Here is a 23,592-nt window from a genome sequence, read left to right as displayed (position 1 = left end):
TTAAGTCTACTAAAAATGGATTCATTTTAAAAATATTTTTCTTCTTTCTTCTTATTTAAATAAAAGCGAACAAAATTGAAACATCAAAAAACACGCAAACATAAAATGCCAACAAAGATTACATGCCAAACATTAAAATTAAACTTGATAACTAAAGTGGAATTGCAATTACACACAAAAATAATTTTACTTACTTCGGAAAAAAACATAATACCTCAATTTACAAAGTAACCTTCTCTTAGGATATCAAAAGTGATTCTCCCACAACAAGCCACATTTTCATAAAGTATGAAAGTGTAAGTTTTGCGAAGTATTGTTTTAAAGCATGTTTTCTGAAATGCTTTCTGGTCATAAAAGAATTAGTCATTTACTAAATTTTCTCACTAAGTTTTACCGAAAATTGAGACAGTGGCTAGAAGATGATATTCTACTATATTTTATTGTAATACCTGATGTGTACTGAACTTTAGGGCAAAGATCACTAGTTTATAATCTAATATTATTTTCAAGTTTTATTAGCATTTTGTATATGTAAAACATATAAAAATGGGATTTCTTAAAGGGTGACTATTCAATTTTGTTCTAGATGTTAAGAAAACTTTTCGATAGAATAGACCTGGAAACCACAGCTGACCCTATGAGTTTTTTAGATCTGCCATAAAAAAAAAAAAAAACAACCCCACAAACTGAGTGGTTTATCAACAGAAATTTAGCATCTCACATTCTGCAGGCTACAAGTCCAACATTAAGGTATCCCCATGAACATGTTTCCTCTGAAGGGCCTAAGAAAGGGCTGAAGACTCTCTGACTCTGACTTAGACCACTCTCCTAGCTTCTGATAGTTCTTGGCTTGTGGTAGCACAATTTCAATCTTTACAGGGTGTTTTCCTTGTGTATGCATCTTTATGCCTAAACTGCCCTTTTAAGGACACCAGGCATAATTAATCAGGGGCCCAATATATTCCAGTATAACTTCATCTTAACTAAAGCATTTGCAATGATCTTATTTCCAAATAAGTCTCATTCTGAGGTAATAAGGGTTAAGATTTCAACATAAAAATTCTGGGGGAACACAAATTCATGACAGTTTACTCTCTGCTGTGCTCCAAATTCATGTCTTTCTCACATGCAAAATACATTCATCCCATCCCAATATCCCCCAAAGTCTTAATTATTCCAGCATCTGAAGTTCAAAACCTTAGCTACTTATAATCAACTGAGTCTCAAATCTCATAATCTACATCATCCAAATTAGCTATAGGGAAAATTCTATTCCTTTTTGTCAACCTGTGAAACCAAAGAGCAGGTTCTATGCTTCTAAAATACAATGGCAAAACACATTGGAAAGACATTCCCATCTCAAAAGGAGACACTTGAAAGGAAAAAAGGGAGTCACAAGGTTCACACAAGTCTGAAATCCAGAAGGGCAAATTTCATTATTTTAAGGCTTGATAACAAACAACCCTTGTGGCTCTATATTTCCTTGAGGATTCATCAGGGTGGTGGCCTGCCCTCAGTCATTCTTCCTTTTTCTTTCTATAGAATTTTTGAAGTTGCTCTCTTTCATATTTCATCTCTTCTATGTCCCTTTAGTTATATCTGGCAGCACTTCTGCTGAGCTGGTTGAATCTGTGAATCACACATTTAATCTCTGCAGAAAAAGGCTGTCCAAACACATCTATAGTATGTGTAGGTCATACTTTTCTCATTTTTAAATAATTTGTACAGGTCAATAATTTTCCAAATATTCAAGTTGTTACCTTTTTTGTGTAACAATTCTTTAATCTCTCTGCTCACTTTTACTACATTGAGCAAGGATAAAAATGGGCAGAAATTTCCTCTGCTAAATATCTAATTCAATCACAAGTTACATTTTTTTACACAACAGGAAATAATGCAAGTAGGTTGTTGACTACTTTATAACAAGGACTGTCTTTCTCCCAGTTTCCAATAATTGTTCCTCATTTCCATCTGAGATCTCACCAGAAACCCCTAATAATAGTCTGTTACAGCAGCATACTACTTCCTAGTACCAAAATCTGTTTTAGTTAAGGTTCTCCAAAGAAACAGAACCCTTAGGATAGATAGATACGTATAGTCTTGCCCACCCTCCCAAAGGGGGGGAAAAAAAACCCAAGAGGAGACATATGGTAGAGCAGGGAGTGGGGGGGATAAAGGAAAGAGATATTTAAGGAATTGGCTCATATGATTGTGGAGATAGGCAAATTCGAATTTGTGAGGCAGGCTGGCAGGTTAAAACTTAAGTAAGAAATGATGTTACAGTATCGAATCTAAAATCTGCAGTGCAGGCAGGGAAGGCTGGGAATCCAGTCAGGGTTTCTATGTTGCAGTTTTGGAGGTCAAATTCATTTTTCCTCAGGAAACCCCAGTCTTTGCTCATAAAGCCTTCTAATAATTGGATGAGACCCACCTACATTATGGAGGTCAATCTGCTTTAATCAAAGTCTACTGATTAAATGCTAATCAAACTAAAAAGTATTCTTACAGTTATTAAATTTAAACTGGTGATTGATCATACAATCAGATACCATAGCCTGGCCATGCTGACACTTAACATTAGCTATCACATTGAACTTACCAAGGCTTTCCTGCCATCAATAAAGATATGTCTCATAACCATAAAAATTCATAATTTCATCGATATTGCTATAGTTTAGATCCTGAATGTTCCCTAAAGGTCCAAATGTTAAAGTGTTGAACTAAAGAAAAGTTCCTTTTATATATTTATTTATTTTGGTACCAGGGATTGAACCCAGAAACACTTTACCACTGAATCAGATCCCTAGCCCTTTCTTAAATTTTTTAGTTTTAAGTCAGGGTCTCACTAAGTTGCTGAGGCTGGCTTTGAACTCGCTGTCCTCCTATCTCAGCCTCCCAAGTTGCTGGGATTACAGATGCATGCCACCACACCCAGCAAAAGTTCCTTTTATTGGGCTGTAAAAGAATTATTTGATAACTGCAGAAATACAAGGGACAAATTGGATCATATCAAGTGCCCACCTATCTTTAGTTCTTCGTATAATGCAAATATGAAAAAAGCTTACTTTGTTCCCTTTATTATATGTAAGTAGTCAAGTGGGGATTTCCCTGTCCCACAAGGTGAAACTCTCTTGGACTATACCAATTATCAGTGTATTAACTCTCAGCCCCTAATCCACCCTTCTTTCCTCTGTCTTTCCAATCTTGCCTCTCTTTCCTGTCTCCACTCTTACAATTCACTTCCTCACCTTTAAAGCCTGAATCAGCCACATTCAGATTCTAATGTGGCTCACTCTTTACCTAAAATACTTTTCATAGTAAATCAAAATCCTTCTCTCCCTAAGAGAATTTATAGTGAATTGCTAAGGCACAGACCTTGTTATATTTATATCTTCAGTTGGTGTAAGCAATATTATACAAAGTATGTACCATGAATTTAACTACAACATGAAAATACAGTATTTATTAGTGCAGTTGGTTTTTGCCATATGTTGGGACTATTCTCCAAATTTAAAAATAAATCAGTCAGAGGTTTACCAGTTGAAGCATCTCAATAATTGGAGTAAAAATGCAATTGATTTTATTAATGCTCTAAAACTGATATTTAGTATTTTTAATGATAGTCAAGGACAAGGCTTGCTATATAAAGATACGTGTAAATGTTAATAATATTAATTAAAAATTCAGTCTCACCTGGAGTTAATATGTGAAATATGCCCATCTTTTTTTTTTTTTTTTGGTACTGGGAATTGAACTTAGGGGCACTTGACCACTGAGCCATATCCCCAGCTATTTTGCATTTTATTTAGAGACAGGGTGTCACTGAGTTGCTTAGGACCTTGCTTTTGCTGAGGCTGGCTTTGAACTCAGGATCCTCTTGGCTCAGCCTCCTGAGCCACTGGGATTACAGGCATGCGCCATGGCACCCAGTGAAATAAACCCATCTTTAAACTTTTGAGACAACAGTAATAACTACTATTAAAATTAAGATTTCATTAACTCATTTACTCATTTAGTAAATATTTACTATACCTTCTATGTAGCAAATACATAGTAGTCCTTTGGAATACAGCAGAAAAGGACATGGTCTCTCTCTCTCTCTTTTTTTTTTTTTTTACTAGGCATGGTGTGTCTAGTTCCAAGTGTGTAACTGAGTATATTTAAGACAGTTAATAGCTTAGCTGATCTTAAATGATCTTATATACTGATTGTTTAGTAGTTCCATAAATGCCAAACAAACTGAAGATAGACAAGGTCATTTTGTTAAATAATAAGTTCAGTTCATTTATTTTGCTAAACATTTATTATGTGCCATTATGTGATGGCAACTGTTCCAGACACCAAAATACTGGCATGAAAAAGAGAGATGAGAGTTCATTCTGGGGAAGACAAAATAGAAGAGTAGCTAAAATAATTCCAAAGAATAGTAAGGGGGAGGGAAGGGAGGGAGGAAGGAAAGAAGGAACTAGCGAACCAACCAACCAACCAATGAGCCCAACTAAATAACAAAAAATGTTAAGGAGTTATACATACAAGTGTAAATAAACCTATCAAAGGGAATTGAATACAAATGAATTTATATAATAAGGAATTTGGACTTATTAAGAACATGGAATACAGCATTATACACAAAGATATGCAAAATATTTTTACCTTTTTAATAGCAGTCAACAAATTTTCTGTAGAAAAGCAAATAAACAAAAACCTCTCATGAAATCATGAAGTTACAGTATTCAATAGTACATATAAATTAATGCCCAAAATGCAAGAATTTGGGGAATAAATGAAATTAACAAGTGAATAAGAACAAATAAAATATTATCACTGCTGTCAACTATAAACTACATCAACTGTGAACTATATTATACTTTACTTTGGCCTTATTTTCTTCTTTTCTCCCCCATCCCCCCAGTTTTGGGCCCTATTATTACAATGATTTATATGTAACACAAATGGTTCAGAAAAACTGTATTTTTACTCTGACCTTAAATGCTGTTGAAGGTATATTAAATGACAAGGAGCTTTGCTTGTTTTCCTTAGTTTTGGTTTACCAACGTATTTTTTCTAGCTTGCAACAACAAAATACAATGATAGCCATAACAACTTTGTTGTAACTTTCTATTATAATCCCTCCCCTACTGAAATAATTTTTTTAATATAACATAGTTTGTCAAGAATGATGTTATCTTTTCATAGCAGAATGGATTAAATGATACTTTCTTTGTCTCATCCCTTCTGCCATTTTTATTTGATTTTACTAAGCATGAATCACATATGAAAATATTGTAATGACAGTATATTAAAATCTTAAAATAATTTTCAAACATTATTACATGTTTTAGAGGAAGTTTACACAGAGTAATTGAAATGTAGATGAGCTCTAAAGTAAGTTCCAATAAGGATTTTTTTTATAGGAGGTAGTTTATTGCCCACTATATATTTCTGAATATATACAATACATTTTGGATAAGACTTCTGTAACTCAGACTCCTTACAAATTTATCTTTTTGAATTCATCTACTCATCTTCCATCAACTTTCCTGAATTATTCCAATAGCTCTGTAGCTCTGTAACTCCAGTTCTTAATTCATTCCTTTTCCTAAAGTCTTGATACTGTTTCCAAAGGTCAAAAACAATATAGTAATATATGTACTTCTCTCTCTCTCTCTTTTTTTTTTTTGAGTAGGGGGTTACTGGGTATTGCATTCAAGGGAACTCGACCACTGAGCCACATCCCCAACCCTATTTTGTATTTTATTTAGAGACAGGGTCTCACTGAGTTGCTTAGTTCATTGCTTTTGCTGAGATTGGCTTTGAACTCAGGATCCTCCTGCCTCAGTCTCCCAAGCCGCAGGGATCAAAGGTGTGCACCACTGTGCCTGGCACATGTACTTCTTCATGCATTAAATAACATGGTATGGTGGCAGTTTTAATAAGTAATTTAGAAATGATACTTTGAGATATCTGTAACTATGATAGGAAGATATCTGACACTTCTATTGATGACAAAGTTGGTCACTATAATACTATGGTAGTTTGTTGCCTACATTCATTATTAAAGAAAACTTTAAATTATAGGTGAATGAAAACAAAAATGCAATTTTTTTTTTTTTAAGCTCCTAGATCCCTTGCATTCTATGCCTGGATCTGGGGTGGAGATGGTAGTGGTGGGGCTCCATCAGGCTTTAAAACTACTGAAATAGTTCCTACTGTCCTAAAGGTAAAATTCCTGTCACATGGCGATTCCCAGTTATTACTCATATCTATCTTTTGCAGCTCACTTCCTGCTGAGTTAGTTTTTCTTTCAGACCTCTGGAAAGCTATCCCCTGTGCTAGCAACACTCTTTCTCTTTTCTTCCTGGCAAATTCACAATCATCCTTCAGGTGACCATTTACATATCATTCCTTCAGGAAACCAAGACTTTTAGGTGCTTTCCTAGTACATACCCACAGCATCCAGCACTTATACATGCCACAGCATTTATGACACTGTATTAAAACCACCCTCTCCCAAAAGAAGAAATAAAATTGGCCAACAAATATATGAAAAAAAAATGTTCAACATCTCTAGCAATTAGAGAAATGCAAATTAAAACTATACTAAGATTTCATCTCACTCCAGCCAGAATGGTATTTATCAGTACAAGTAATAATAAATGTTGGTGAGGATGTGGGGAATGGGTACATTCAGACATGGTTGATGGGACTGCAAACTGGTGCAAATACTTTGGAAAGCAGTATGGATATTCCTCAAAAAATTAGGAATGGAATCACCATTTGACCTAGTTATTCCACTCCTCAATATATATCCAAAGAAGTTAAAATCAGCATACTACAGTTATACAGCCATATCAATGTTTATAGTACCATAATTTACAATAGCTAAGCTATGGAACCAACCTAAGTGCCCTTCAACAGATGAATGGATAAAGAAAATGTGATATGTGTTGCCATTTACTGGCAAATGTTATAATTTCTCTTATGGCTGAGTAATACTCCATTATGTGTGTGTATATACGTGGAAGCTAACATTATCAGAGACACATGTGGGGGGAGGCGAAGAAAAAGTACAGTGAGTAGGCAAGGGAATGAAAGGATAGGAAAAGGAAAGACAGTGGAATGAATCTGACATAACTTTCCTATGCACATATATGAATACACCACAGTGAATTTCACCATTGTGTACATCCACAAGCCTGGGGTCATAATTAGAATAAAATATATTCCATCCTTGTATAATTATATTAAAATGGATTATACTATCATGTATAACAAGAACCAATTAAAATAAATAAGTAAAATTGTCCTCTCCCATTAACTGAAAACACATAAGCTGTCTAATTCCTACTTCTTTCATACAGCCTGGCACATAGTAGGATTTCAATAATTGTGGAAAGAAGAAAGGAAGGAAATTCCAACTTATTTACTTTTTCTGACCTGGAATTATACCCTTAATTTCTGTTTGACCTTCACAAGTGCAAGCTGCTGGTTGCATGGGAATCAAAAAAGTGTAGTACTCTATTTCTATATATTCACAATTTATACTAGAAAAATTATTTAGTATGATGATTGAAAGTTAAGAACAGTGTCACTATTATTACAGATCCCTATGTGATAATAAATAAAATAACAATCAATAATAATACTGATAAATAAAATTGTATCAAGAAATGAAAGATTATTAATCAAAACCAAAAATATCTATCTCAACTATGCACATATGCTCCCAAAGTTGTGGTGGTGAAGGATTAAGAGGACTCTCCCTTAGGGATATCTATCAAAATCAGTGAGGTAGACAGAGTTTTCAAGTTATAGATATACTGAATATCCCATTATTCAGTCACTGTTGTTGAGAGGAAATGTCTACTGTGGCAATCAAAGGATGAGAGCCACTGTTTTAAACCGATCCAATAAGCACATTAAGTAAATGTTCTTGGGGCTGGGTTGTGGCTCAGTGGTAGAGTGCTTGTCTGGCATGTGTGAGGCATTGGGTTTGATTCTCAACACCCACACATAAATTAAAAAATAAACAGAATAAAAGGTCCCCAACAACTAAAAAAATATTTTTTTAAAAAAGGTAAATGTTCTGCCACAAGACGTTACAAGACAATTGATAAAAGTGGTTTCTGTATCACTTTAGCTAAGCTGAAAGTCACAAAGTTGCAGGGGTGAGAGAGAGAGAAAGAGAAAGAATACAAAGTACTATGGATGATGGTATGAACTTTTAGGGTCCAGTCAGGAATTTAAAACAAAAATAGGCTAGAAGTGTGTCAGAAAACAATACAAGACAAGATAAATGGAGTGAAATCAGTGTACAACTGCTAAAAGGGGGAGGAGAATTCAACTCATCTTCTGGGGAGAGTCTGAATCACTTTGGTTGGAAGGTATCTAAGTAGTAATAGGTCAGAATATGACTATAGGGGTTCTGAGCAATCAAGTTTAGAAATGTTGAAGGCTGGGGTTGTAGCTCAGAGGGAGACACTTGCCTACCAGGCATGAGGCTCTGGGTTCAATGTTCAGCACTAGAAAAAAATGCAGATTTTATTCTAGGCAAAATGGGGCACTAATGGTTTGAAGAAGGGTACATTGTAGGATTAAACTGTGGGGAAGATTAATCCAAGGGTTCTAAATAGGGTGAATTAAGAGATTGAGAAGGGAAGCAGAGAAACCAAGGACGGATCATAAACAGAACTGCTTGACACAAGATTAGCTGACAAGAAGTCTATGATAATCTACAAGACGGATTCTTCAGCCTTCAATGTGCTGCTGAGGGTCGAACTCAGGGCCTCACAAATGCTTGGCAAGTGGTCTACCACTGAGCCACAACCCTAGCCCCGCTATTTGGTATCTTAAATATATTATCAGCCAATAATTAATTCTATTTCACAAGTTCTGCTTTCCTCTTTTTGTTATATTTGTTCCTTAAGATTTTCATTAGAAAGGCACAATATAAACATAACAAAAATAAAACAGTACTTTTAATTTCCAAAAATTTCACATATATACACTTACACTTTATACGGTATCGGCAAAATAGTAGTGTTTCAAATGTTTTACACGGCAATATCATTTACCTTCAAGTAGGGAACTTGATCTTTACCTTTAACAGATGGAGGTCTTTTCTGCTTAATATTCACGGTCCACTAAAACATTAAGTTTTATAAAAATGTAATAGGATTTCTTAAGAGTTGATAATGAAATCGGGAAATTGTTAACCAGCTAATCTTTAGGGTTAATATTTGAAAAAAGTCATCTACTAAGACAACTTCATACTATACAAAAGAGCGATCCTTTTAGTTATAAAGTTATAAGCTATGTTCGGGTGGGGTATATGACATGCACACCACCTGCAAATTCGAATGTCATTTCACTGACCAGGGAGGGAGTGAGGGGCGCGATGTACCCAGAAATCCTGCTATAAGAGCCTTGGACTTAAGACACGCCCACACTTCTATCCACCAAATTCATGGGTTTGAAGGTGATGGGTTTGAAGTCGGTTGCCTTCACCTTCCCTGGAATCCTCCCCAGCATGGCTGTGTATAGCTTGCCACCGGCCTCGAATTTTCTCTGGGGCCATGGCCAGAAAGGAGCAAGTCCCACCTATCGAGGGACCCCGCGGAGATGTCAGAGGGAAGAGCCTGGGTAGCCTAGCTGAAAAGGCCCGTCGCATACCTGTGCTAAGGCGGGGAGGCTGCTGTCGCGTGCCGCGACATTCAGGCGGCCGTGATGCCAGGCCGCTCCTGCCCCTGCCAGGGTCACGCCGGCCACTGCTGCTACCAAGGGGCCAGGGCTTGGCACGGCTCGGCGGCTGGCAGCGAGTCCCTGCCGCAACCTTCCGCCCCAGGCCGCTAGCCGAGCGCTTCTCCCCGCAGCCGCCGCCATCTTTGCGGAAGCACTAGAGTGCCGCGCACCGCACCACCCCCCACCCTCTGATGACCTGCGAACTCTCGCGTTGTTAGCTATCGCGAGATGTAGGCGTTCTCAGCCTCGTCTCTGGGTTCTGATCCTTGGGTGCACCTAGGGAAGCAACGCTGGGAGCAGTGAGAGGCTATCCTGGGTACAGGGGCCGCATTCTTTGGCTCAGAATGTCAAAACAGTTCTAACAGGCTTTCCTAATCCAAGCAAAACAAGGTAATACCATCATTGTGTAGATTAGATAATCTGGCTAAGAGAAAATGGATCAAGGACTAAGGGTTGATAATTACAGTGATTCAAGGAACTTCCATTAAGTAGTCAGTCTGATGTAGAGTGTGACCTTTTTTGTTTGTTTGCAAAACTTGAAGATGGCGGTGATTAAATGGCCATAGACTTGGCACCTTTGACCTACTTAAAGGAAAGCTAGTCATCCTTTGGTCCCAGGAGAATGCTGTGTTTGCTGGGCACTGTGGAAGTTGGAGAGGACACATATTTGCAGTGTAAGATAGGCACTTATGATAGTAAGTGATTTGTGATCAACGACGGGCATAATCTTTATAGTAGAATCACATCCCTGATGTGGTTGGGTTGTGGAACTGAAAAAGTCTGCATCTTTCATAACACTATTTGTTCCAACTCCACAAACCTGCCTATGTTAAGAACAACTTTAAGAAAAAAAAAATTTATAGTTGTAGATGGACAGCATGCCTTTATTTTATTTATTTATTTATGTGTGGTGCTGAGAGGATCGAATCCAGTGCCTCACACATGCTAGGCAAGTGCTCTGCCACTGAGCTACAGTCCCAGCCCAAGAACAACTTCTTTTTAAGTATTAACTCATATTTATTGTACAAATCAGTGGATTTCACTATGACATTTTTATACATGCATATATTGTGCTTTAATAGCATCCACTCAGTCCCCCCCTTCTCTAATAATAGTAGTCTCTCTTCTGTTTGCAGGCCTTTCTTGGACTCTCCACATGTGAGAGAAAACATAGGATATTTGTCTTTCTGTGTCTGGCATATCTCAGTTAACATGATGATTTCCAGTTTCATCCATTTCCTGCAAATAACATGATTCCATTCTTCTTTATGGATGCATAATATTCCATTTGGTATATACACACTATTTTCTTTATCCATTCATCTGTTTATGGTTACTAAGGCAGATTTCAAAACTTGGCTATTGTGAATACTGCTGCAATAAAGATAGGTATGCTGGTATCTGTCTTTGGGGTGCTGATTTTATTTTCTTTAGGTATATACCCAGGAGTGGTATACCTGGATCATATGATAGTTCTGATTTTTTGAGGAACTTTCATACTTATTTCCATAGTAGCTTAAGAATTTCTTGACAATCAGGATTTATATCATGCTATTCAGAAATTTACATGAGCTGCAGATACCTTTTTAAAAATATTTATTTAGTTGTAGATGAACACACAGTATCTTTTTTTATTTTTATGTAGTGCCGAAGATTGAGCCCATTGCCTCACACATATAAGGCAAGCACTTTAGCACTGAGCTACAGCCTCAGCCCCTGGAGATACCTTTTTAAAGCCCATTTTAAGTAATATCTATCAGCTTGCCTAGCCTCTGATAAACTATAGTTACTTTTATTTATTTATTTATTTTTTGTATCGGGGATTGAATTCAGGGGCACTCAACTATTGAACCACATCCTTAGCCCTATTTTGTATTTTATTTAGAGACAGGGTCTCACTGCATTGTTTAGTAGCCTCACTTTTGCTGAGGCTGGCTTTGAACTCTGGATCCTCCAGTCTTAGCCTCCCAAGCCATTGGGATCACAGGTGTGTGCCACTGTGCCTGGCTATTGCACTTACTTTTTAAAAATGTGTTCTATTTATGCCACTTTTGTAGCAATCAAATTTTAAAATTTATTTTTTAACTACAATAAAATATACAAAACTTTATCATTTTAAGCATTTTAAGATCAGTGTCAGTAAGTTCAAATCACTTCATTGTGCAACTCCATCTCTAGGACTTATTTCATCTTGCAAAACTGGTAAACATTTTTAAAAATGATCTCTTCCACATCTGTCTTGTTCACTCCTTCCTATACTCATAGTCCTAACTGTTCTTTCATTTCTGCTAAATCAAATCCTATCCTGGCCTTTTAACTTTGATTTTCTTATGAACTCCCTGACAAAGAACTTGATTTCAGACAATCACTATTTGCTGGATGCTCAATTTAAATTTTGTTCCAACAGTGCTTGATGGTAGCTATTATTCCACTTTGGACTGAAAGCTGGCATCAGATGCAGCAGCACACCTACTCCATGTTCTTATCACCAGGAACCCAGATGTTTTCCCTACTGCAGGTGTGGATGAATACCTCAGTCTTGTTTGTTCTTTTGGTGGACAGACAACTTGGCTTCATTTTGTAGCGTCTGATCCTTTATTCTTTGCTCTTCACTTTTCCTGAGGAAATTTAATTAACTCCTTGTTCAGTCTCTTAAAGGTTCCAGGCTATTACAGTCCCTACTAGGAAATGTAGTAACGTGGAGCCCACCCAAGTCAAAGGTGCCAAGACTTCTGGTCATATAATCACTGCCATCTTGAAGTTTTGCAAAGCAAAAGTAACAACAACATGACAACAAAAGGCTGCCACACTAAATCTAATTTGACCACTTAATGGAAGTTCCTTGGATCACTTTGTTATTATCTATCCTAAATCATTGCTGCCTTCTTCTTGGCCAGCTTATCTAAATTTATCTGGAGTCAGAGATGCCTCACTTTTTTCCCAGCTGATGAAACCACTTTCAGTGTTTCTTTCCAGGCAGGATGTACATGGACTCAACTTACAGTGACTTGTAAAGCAAACTTCCAGATTTGAATCCTGGCTTTACCAGGATGATCGCTGTGATCTGGGGCAGGTTAATCACTCTGAGTCCCAATTGTTTCATCTGTAAACAGCTCTCTCACAATTTGGGAGATGATCACTGATTTGGGGCAAGGCATTTAATCTCTAAGTCTCAATTTTCTCATCTGTAAACAACCCTCTCACAGTTAGGAGTGAGGCGATTAAATAGCATTTATATGAAGTGACTAGCCAAATACCTGACACGTGGTGGTGCTCATGACAGATAAGAGTTTATCTTTTTCAAGGTTTGGCTTACTTCTCCTCTGTGCTCACAGATGAGCTTGAGTGAATATTCAGGATTCCAGGCTGCTAGCCCACCTTTACTTGACACTTCCTGGTGTTTCTTTCTTTCTTTTTTTTTAAAAAGAGAGAGAGAGAGAGAATTTTTAATATTTACTCTTTAGTTTTCGGCGGACACAACATCTTTGTTTGTATGTGGTGCTGAGGATCGAACCCGGGCAGCATGTGAGCGCTACCCCTTGAGCCACATCCCCAGCCCCCTGCTGTATCTTATCTATCCTGACTGTGTAGACTTTGGTCTGTTTTCATCTCTGCTGACTTTGGTAATTGTTGGCATATGTTCTGTTTTTCTGGATTATTGAAATCTAGCTTGTTTCTGTCCTCTGCTGATTATAGGACTTCTGGATATGTTTCGATACCTTGTGGATGTCTTATCTTGTAGTTTATTCTTGGCTTCCAGAAACTACAGTCTTTACCTATTTAATTCAAAGTGTGTAATTCACAGTTCCTCTACCCACTTAATGATTCCCAACATCTAACATTCAGTCATGATCCCAAGCTCAAAATAGATGCATATTCCTATTAGCTCATTTGACATATTTTAAAATATTCTCCCTCAGTTTGACATACTTGTGGATGATAATGTCTTTTTCTTTTTTTCTAGCACCTACCAAGCACAATGCCCAGCACATGTTAGACATCCAATGAATGACTATATGAATAAACATATAGCACAAGAGAAACTCTGTGGTACTCATTTCCAAATTTTTGGCATCATATGTAAAGAAATATATTATTCCTTTGGTGCAATTTATTTTTTAAGACCAAAGCCTCATTTTAAATCATTGTCTTTTGCTGAAAATCTTTGAACTTACTTGGAAAACTGCTTTGTAATTTGTTCTCACGTTATGTGCCCAGGCTTCTTCTATAAGTCCCACTTAAAATTTAATTTTTTCAAACTTTTCTTCTGCAGAGGAAATAAATCTTTTAATAGAACCAATCTCTAGCCAGCTAACCATTCTAAGTATGAAAATTTCCCTGACAGCTGCTGACATTTGTCTAAGCACATTGACTATCTTGGTCTTTTTGGGCTCTGGCTTTGTTCATTTCTTCCTCACCAGCTGTAGAGAAAGTCCTGGGCTGGGATGTATTTTCAACCATGCAGTTTATAAACTAATTCCCAAATAAGGAGCTGCTGCTTCTCAAGAAAGCTATAAAATCTATCTAGGCTGTTTTAAATATTAATTAAAGAAAACCAGAATGGAAACATGGATAGTTTCAAAATATCAGTCTTAATTCACTAACTCTGTGCCCTTTTCTGTGAAAGGAGGACAAAAATGATATGTCAAGAAAACTACCCTCAAGGAGCTTTATTCCTATTGGAGGGACTAGATCTGAATTTCGAAACAATGCCAGGTAGTCTTTAATGATTGGGCTGCACAAAGGAGGAAGGGTGTGGAAGGCTAGAGCAGTGGAAAAAAGCATGTAGGGAAAAGAGCAAATCTGATGTGGATCTTAGTGGAGTCCATGGGAGGTTCCAAGACAGGAGGAGAGATAGGGCTGAGAGTGTGGGGAGGGCTAGTTATGGTGTGTGTTTACCAGGCTTGGAGTGTCTTGGTAGCCAGAAGGTGCCGTGCAGTGATTTTTCACAGCAGGGACAGTCATGCACCACTTAAAAATGAGACACATTCTGAGAAATGCATTGTTAGACGATTTTATCATGTGAGCATCAAGAATGCCAGATAGTTTAGTCTTCTACACATCTGGGCTATATAATATATACAGGGTATAGCCTGTTGCTCCCAATGTCATGATGAACAAAACAAAATGAGATTAAATCATATGCAAGAGAAAATGATTCAATGAAGAGATGTGTGAAGTACAAGATATTTGAAGCTTCTGCCAGTGTAATAGGGCATACTGTTTACATTAAATTTTCTCTAAGTAGGAGTAGCACTCTAAAATAACAATGAAAATATAATAAAATAAATACATAGGAGCTAGGGCTGTGGCTCAGTGGTAGAGCACTTGCCTAGCATGTGTGAGGCACTGGGTTTGATCCTCAGCACCACATAAAAATAAATAAATAAAATAAATGTCTATCAACAACTAAAAAATTTTAAAAAATGAATACATAAACCAGTAACATAGTTGTCTTTATTATCAAATGTGTACTGTACGTAATTGTGTGTGTTATACTTTTATACTACCAGCAGCATATAGGCTTGTTCACACTAGCATCACCATGAACATAATGTGGATAATGTGGGGCAATATAGCATCATTTGGCTACAACATCACTAGGTGATAGGAATTTTTCCATTACAATCTTATAGGACCATTGTTGTACGTGTGGTCCATTATTGAAATATCCATGCACATGACTGTATATGGAACAGGTGTCAGTTCCTTTGACACTTTGCACATTTGATTTTGGACTCTGATGTCTCCTTTCCTGCATTCCCATCCACCTGTGGCTGATCTCCTTTGCATCTCACACATTCTGTTCCATGTTTGTCTTCTGCCTATCCAGACTTTATGTTGGCCTTTCTTATACACTTATTCATGGGCTTCTCTAAATTATCTTCCCACCTTTTGGGCAACCAACACTTTGATTCCCTGAGGATTACTGGTCTTGAACAACAGAGATCAACTAGTTCTTACTAAGACAGTATTTTTGTATTTCCATTTTAAAAGAAGTTATGAATTCAAATGTGTTTTTATCTTAGCATATGTGGGGAAGATAAACAAATTTATAGTCTGATTCTGAAAGATTGCTTACTGTTATAGTACAGAAGAGTGTACATTAAGATTAATTATCTTTGGTGGAGGAGGAAAAAAAATCTCAGAAAGATATGTTTTGGAGATTGAATTCAGTCCTGTATTAATGGAGTAATCAGCACATGAATGGACACTATATAGAGCCACTGCTTAGAATAGACAGAGGTTAAACTATATTTGTGGTGGATAATTGTGTAGTGGAAGGTATGAATCACTCTCAGAGGCCCTAGATGAGTCAAAAGAATTGCTAATTATGTCTTTCTGTGCAGTTTGGGGCCATGGGTAAAAATATCTGGGGATCATGATTGATACCAGCATGTGTAGAAATAGGTCAAGATGAAATCTCCCTGACAGTGAAACAGAATTGCCTAGAGGAGGCTTTTCTGTGTCTTTCAGATCCTCCTCTGGTTCTCATTCCCTTCCCATCATCCCAGTTTACACTCTCATTACCTTGCACTGTGATGATTGCAAGTGTCTCTTAACAGGTGTCTTTACTTCCTGTCTTTTTCTCCTCCCAAGCATTCCATAGGTGGATGTCAGCTCAGTCTTCTTAAAACATTTCTTTCACCACACATCCATTAACTGTGTGATTTCACCTTCCTAGGTCTCTGTCTCCTTGTGAGAAAATGAGGAGATTGGTTTCGGTTTATTTTTCCAGTTCTAAAATTCTTACTCTGGGCCACTCCAAAGTGGCTTTGCTTTTTCTTTTTTCATTTGACAAACTGTATTGAGTGTGAAATATGTGCTAGGCATGGTGCCATGCCTTGAAGATGCAAAGAGAAATAAGATTGAGTTCCCCTCATGGTGCCCAGTTCTAGGATGCGGTCCCACATGTTGAAATGTGCTCCCTTTGTTTAAAACATTAAAAAGTACATAGTCTCAGGTTGGGCATATAGCTGGGTCGTAGAGTACTTGCTTAGTGTTAAATCCCCAGCATTGCTTGTCCCCAAAATTATGTAGTCTCCATTTATATATGTTTATTTGTTTCTCAAATCTATACGTTTACAACTAAATGTTAAAACATAGTAAAAATTTATTTATTTATTTTTTAGTTCTGGGAATTGAATCCAGGGCAAGTGCTCTCAGCACAAAAATTTAAATTTTATATGAAGATGAAATTGTTTTCATAAAAATTTAAAATTTATATGAAGATGAAATTGTTTTCACAAAATAAAATTTAAATTTGTCATTAGAGGTTCAATTAATGTTTTCTTTTTAACGACGTTAATACTATTATGGTGAGATCAATGTGATCAAATTGGCTTCTTTTGCTTGGAAACATTTTCTGAGATAGATAAACAGCGGTCTCATATTATGTTCAATTAACTTAGACATTAGTTTTGAATGACTGTCATAGCTCAAAATACATTGATCCAAATGCAAGGAGTAAATAGTTAACTGAAGTAATGAAATCATAATAGGGAATAATTTCTGCTTTTTATTATGAAAAATGCTGAATATAGACAAAATTAGAAAGATAAAAATGTTGAAAATCTATGCATTAAACATCTAACCCAACTTCCACAATCACCAACTCATGGTTAATCTTCCATCTAGACCTTCTCCTTTTTACCTCAACTAGATGATATTGAAGCAGTCTCCAGAATCACATAATCTTATTTGACATATTTCATCATGCATTTTTACAAGATGAGAACTCAAAAAAAGGAAACTTATATACCATTTTTTTGGCTTTTGTATTTCTTAAATAGACACATAAAACTTTATTCAGGAAAAAAATTATATAAATTGAATAAAATGCTAGGAAGTTGGAGTAACACCAAAGTTATGGGAAGAAGATTAAAAGTTTATTGTATAAATGTTGCATAACATTTCCACATTTCAGAGAGAGAGGGATCTGTTTTGTAATTAAGTATAATTACAAAAAATAGTAAAAGCATAATGTTTGAAGTTGCAAAAAGATGTTTTTGAAAAAACATTTAAGAAACAAATGTGTATTTCAGGAGAATTTGATTATTTTCATGTCAGTTATAATATCTCCAAAGTTCTGGATAGCTCACCAAGAAAGAAATTTCTTTTCTTTGTTTCTTTTCCAAGTAAAAGAAATATCTCAAGCAAATCAATGATGGTGACCAGAGAAGAGTTAGGGAAGATAGCATATCCAGGTGAGCAAGGGGAAGGGAGGGGATCAGAACTAAAAAAAAAATCTAAGGAAATGTTCCTTGCCAAGATTTCAGCATAAAATTTCAAGTCCATGATATGTATTCGTAGTATCAGGACATCCAGAATATCATAGGCTATTCTTAACTGTGCAAAAAACTAAGTTACTTAGTTAGTGCAAAAGCTTTGGTATTATGTTGTTTATCATTCCCTAAAAGAAAAAAAAATTGCATGTCATTGTTCATTCCTTTCCTCCCCAAAGCAGGTCCACCATTTAGTTATCTTTCGGCTTCCTCTAAGGTAGTACCACTGCCGTGAGTTTATTTGTCTGATGGAGGCGGACAGGGAAAGACACTGGTGTCTGACAGCAGAATCTGAATTCCCACAGAAATTACTCTCCAATTGACTTGGTTGTCCTAATTTTGTTTTGTGCTTCAGAGACTCAGAGAAATATGCTGAAATGGTCACCATTCACTGGTTGTCACAGAAATGACAATGATTACAAGGTAGGAAGGATGTTGAACACCAGACAAGGAAGATGAGGTCTCAGTGCAACAGGTGACCCTCTAATAACTTACAAAGTGGTCTGTACCTTGTGTATAAGCAAGTTGGTGGCTGGGGGTGTCGATTACTGCTACCTACTTAGCTTGCAGATAAATGATGCAGGTAGCTTTGATTCAGTCTGGCTCATCAAAGGACCACATCCTCTGGTCATGACCATGGTGACCTCTTTCAGTTGTGAGGGCTTCAATTGCAACTTTGGGGTGTTGAAGGGTGGGAATGAGAAGTTTCAGATGAGAGAAAAGACCTATCAACCAGGACATTTTTGACAGAGACAAAGAGAAGTTGCATAGAAACTATATCATTTGAGATCTAGAAATGCAGATATATCAAAGATATAAAATGCTTCCTTTAAGTGAACAGGTGAAAGTTCTTGAATTAATAATGAATGAAAATATTTAACACTGAAGTTGCTAAGAAAGAATCTTCTATATGTGAAATTGTGAAGAAGGAAAAAGAAAATAATGATAGTTTTGCTGTCACACCTCAAATTGCAAAGTTATGACCACAGTGTATTATAACTGCTGAGTCAATATGGAAAAGGCATTAAGCAATTGGTTCAGTATTATCGCAGTTTTAGACATCTGTTCTTGGGATGTGTCCCCTAAGAATAAGGAGGAGCTACTGTATTAACAGTTCCATCTACCAGTTGGGAGATATTTTTGTTGGAATTTGGTTCCTAAAGTCTCCAGGTTAATTGACATCATCCATTTGTTCTTTTAGACTGATTAGACTTAAAACTCACCCAAGATCTTTCTTTTGAATATTTTCTAAGTGGGTGTGGTGGTGCACATCTGTAATCCAAATTGAGACTCAAGCGAGAGGATCACTTGAGCCCTGGAGTCCAGCCTGCAATCTGGTAAGATCATGGTCAGATTTTATAAAAGTATAGAATAAGAGCCTTTTTAGATCATGCAATTACATCATTTTTTGGCAATGAAACCTTGTAGGGATCCAAATATCTCAAAAATACACCACAAGCACAAATTCCTTAAAAAAGCAGTAACTTTCTTAACCATTAGTGAAACATCACCTTGGCCTTGAAGAGAGAGAGTCATTTTTTTCAGTAAGTATATTACTAACAGCTACTTGTCATAGAAATGGGCAACATATACAAGCCACTTATTTTGTAAAAGAAAGTCACAGAACTCACTTTTCAATGGGACAGTTGTTGACCGGGGTAATTACTGTATGTTCCAAATAAGTTTCATGGTCACATTCTGTTTCATTGTATAGTATATTAAAGCTTCTACAATAAATTAAATATCTTTAAATATCTTGTTCTTATGAAATTAAGCATTGGTGATTTCTTATTCTCAGCACTACTGACATTTTGAGCCAGAACATATGTAAATATTCATTATTATTTGGTAAGGGGCTGCCCTATGTACAAAAAGCCTTTTTGGAAGAGTATCTTGCTTCTACCCAGTAGATACTAGCTACTGATATTATCTCCCAACCCTGCCACATCTCAACTGTGAAAAGTGAAAGTGTCTCCAGCTGTTGCTAAATAGGCCCCAGGGGCAGAATCAGTCCCAATTGAGAACTGCAATACTGAAAAGTCTGCTCCATGAAGACAGTGGATTTTGCCTGTTTTGTGTGTTCTTTAAATTCCTGATGCTTAGAACTATGCCCAACCCATAAAGACACTTAATTAACTGCTTCTTGAATGAATGAATGAATGAATGAGTGAATGAATGAATGTAAATATTACCTTTTATCATTTTTAATATGATAGGAAAAGCAATGGCTTTTGTCTTTGTAATTTAGTAACAAATATAAAAGGGAGCTTGTGAAAATTTAAAGTTTAGTAAATTTTTATCAAACACTGGATTGAGTATTGCTGAAAATTTATTTGAAGAGCCTTTATCTTTGTGTTGTGGATTGTTTACCTTGAATTCTTGTCATGGCTCTATTTCATTAATAGCTAATATCTAAAGGCACAATATACAGTTAGCATTTTTTCATTGTTAATGATAGTGGATCTAAATTCTCCAGTTTTTTTCAAATAATCCTGAGAATTATCTTTTTAAAATTAACTTTGTCTGATTAGCTAATTGACTTCATCTCATAATAAAACTAGAGAATGAAGCAGGAGCCCTGCAATTTTATCCTTGCTCAGTGATATTTTAGTATCATTTTCAGTCTGCAGTGCTTTTGCAGGACTCTTTTCAAAACCAGTTATCCATCATTGTCAGCCTTATTTTCATGAACACTGGATAATATAACTAGTGAATCCACTTTACCAGACCCTCAGAAACTACTACGCCTGTCAATACACTGAAAGGTCACAATCAAGTAAGAACATCTCTTGCAACTCCTTTGGGTCATAGAACTCTTTGGTCCAAACACTTTGCTTCTTGTGACATGAGGCCATCTTATCCAGGTGTATTTTTTTCCTTTTGTTGTATTCAAATATAACCATACAAATTCTAACATACTGTTCCTGTATCACATCTAGTGCATTCTGTGTGGTATGTACACTCCTCTTTGAGAACCACATAGTTAGTGTATAGTGGATCACATCCAGTCTTCTCAGACTGGCATTCTTAGTTGTAGCAGAGGCACTGTTTATTTATTTAGGTACCTGTGGTTAAACTCATGAGCACTTTACTACTGAGCTACATCCCCAGTCCTTTTTACTTTTTTATGTTGAAACAAGGCCTTGTGAAGTTGCTGAGGCTGACCTCAAACTTGTGATCTTCCTGCCTCAATCTCCAGAGTCTCTGGGATTATAGGCATGCACCGCCATGCCTGGCTAATGAGAAAATAATATAAGCCCATCAAATCCCATTTTATTTACCTTTTCTAGGGCACACATAAATGACATTTTTCAGCTTCCCTTAAAGTAATGAGTAGCCACGTCATCATGTGCTGCTGGCTAATGGTGTGTATGGAGAATTGGTTTGTAACCATCCTTGAGTCAAGAGCCAGTGTAACTTCCTCCACCTTTTGCTTCTTCATCTGCTGCATTGATATCGGGTAGCCATGTGTACCAGACAATATAGCTGGAGTAGAAGCTGTCTACAGGAGGAGAACTTCCAAGGAGAAACACACAGCCTGCATTTTACTGTTTTTTCTGGCTTTAAGAGACTAAAACTTTGTGTTTGGTTGTTACAGCAGCTGTCATGAATTACCATGATATATTGGTAATCTATTAATATGTCTTATCTAAATTCTCCAATGTAGTGCTCAGTTATTTACTGTATTTCATTGTTATTATTCTGAAGAATGTTTTACAGCAAAATGAAACTCAATATTATATATTTGAAAAGATTATCATAGAGATTGTAGCTTGGTAAAGTGTATTGTATGCCCTATTAAGAATTCAGAGAAGAAATTTCTCTTAGTTCTATTAATAATAAAAGATCACTTACTTATGTTCTTGATCTGCTCTTATCTCATGGACACTCTAAATCTTGTAACCGATTGTGTTTTCCTCAGGGCCAACTTTGTGGCTCATGTCTAGTAACCAGATAAGCTTTGTAATATACAGGTGCTTTTTGACTTGCAGTGGGATTATATGCCAATAAAACCTTCATACATTGAAAATATCATTAATTCAAAATTGTACTTAATGCTCCTAACCTAAGGAACCTCACAGATTAGCAACACAGCATACTGTCAGTGGCTTCCCCTCATGATTATAGCGCTGACTGACAATCACTGCTGCTACCCATTATCAAGAGACTGGAGGATCAGACCACACAGCACTAGCTCTGGAAAAGACCCAAACTCAAAATCCCAAGTACAGTGTCTAGTGAATACATATCACTTCTGTACAGGCTCACACTACCATTCCTGGCTGAAAGAAACATTTTATATCTCACTCAAATACAGATATTGAGAAGCATAATAACCTATGTTATTATTTAGGCAGAATACTGTTGGCTGTCTATATAGTGGGTTCTGAACCCACAAATCCAACCAACCATAAATCAAAAAAAATTTTTTTTAATTGTAACTATATTGAACATATAGACTTTTTTGGACAATATTCCTTAAACCACATACTATAACAACTATTTATATTATTATTATTATTTATATTATATTGTACTAGGTAATATAAGTGATTTAGAGATAATTGAAGTATTTGGAAAGATATGCAAAGGCTATAGGCAAATACTTTGTCATTTTTTATGAGACATGGGCGTTTGCAGATATTTATTTCTGTGGAGAAAAGAAAACCTGGAGTCAATCCCCTGTGGATATTCAATTTAGTTCTCTTTCCACAAATGTATAGTGTTTACCAATTTCATTGAAAATCTTTAATGAAGTGAAAGGAGATAGGTCAGAGAGAGAGCACATGGAACATATTTTATTAATATACAAATTATTATTTTTCCCTGGTGCAAATACCAAAATTATCAACGCTGCAGAAAAAGATAATATTGCAACACTGTATTGTGATTTTTTTTTTCAGAGATGAGACAGTGATGAATTACAGCTCACTCTAAGTGCAGATAAGGCTGTGGCATTAGCCCTATCTGAAGCCTGGCAGTATTAGATGGGAAGGTAGCTATGTATCCTACAGGCCACCAGTTCAGACAGAAGGTGCTGTTAGACTAGATCATTTGCATACTTTCCTGTGGATCTGTGATGTCTCCCTGGGATAGGCTTTGAAAAATCACTATGGCTCCGGGTCCTTATTAGCCAATAACTCCTAAAGGGCTGTCAACAACTTCAGAAAGATACACTATGTTCAAAAGCTTGATTATAATGGGTAAATATATGGCCCCATATATGTATGTTTGTAACATTTGCATATGTGTGGAAAAATAAATATTTACTTGAATTTGTTTGTATTAAGTATCTTTTTGTCATGATCCTAGATTTAAAATTCAGAAATAAAGGACTAATCTTCCATGTATAAGACAGTATATAAAGAATTAAATTGTATAGTATAGATCTGAAGCATTCTTGGTGGTGGTGGGGGAAGTGACTCTTTGTTAAAATTTCACAGAGCTTCTCACTTTCTGAAGCTTTATCTAAGTTTTAAATCCTTTTCCTAGCATGTGTGAGACTCTTCCAAACACTTTCTTCAGAGATCAAAATTCTAAATTTCAGATTGAGTTAAATACATTT

General features: G+C 36.3%; 1 protein-coding gene and 1 long non-coding RNA gene across 4 annotated transcripts in view; one reads left to right on the top strand and one right to left on the bottom strand.

Annotated features, from left to right (window-relative positions):
* Positions 1–9,909, bottom strand: part of Micu2 (mitochondrial calcium uptake 2) — a 111,702-nt gene extending 101,793 nt beyond the window's left edge. For all 3 annotated transcript variants that reach the window (XM_027941592.2, XM_027941593.2, XM_071611333.1), the window contains exon 1: positions 9,673–9,909. In XM_027941592.2, the coding sequence (XP_027797393.1) occupies positions 9,673–9,882 (210 nt within the window). In that variant the 5' untranslated portion in view covers positions 9,883–9,909. The remainder of the gene's footprint in view (positions 1–9,672) is intronic.
* Positions 9,910–10,008: 99 nt separating this feature from the next.
* On the top strand, positions 10,009–23,222 carry LOC139705371 (uncharacterized). The gene is made up of 5 exons (XR_011707242.1): positions 10,009–10,131; positions 17,881–17,948; positions 18,382–18,501; positions 19,280–19,363; positions 21,317–23,222. It is a non-coding gene; the product is annotated as an uncharacterized lncRNA (long non-coding RNA).
* The last annotated feature ends 370 nt before the right edge of the window (positions 23,223–23,592 follow it).

The sequence above is a fragment of the Marmota flaviventris genome, chromosome 4, assembly GCF_047511675.1.
Source record: "Marmota flaviventris isolate mMarFla1 chromosome 4, mMarFla1.hap1, whole genome shotgun sequence".
NCBI lineage: Eukaryota > Metazoa > Chordata > Mammalia > Rodentia > Sciuridae > Marmota > Marmota flaviventris.
The sequence above is the reverse complement of the archived record's forward strand: the minus strand, read 5'-3'. Positions and strand labels throughout refer to the sequence as shown.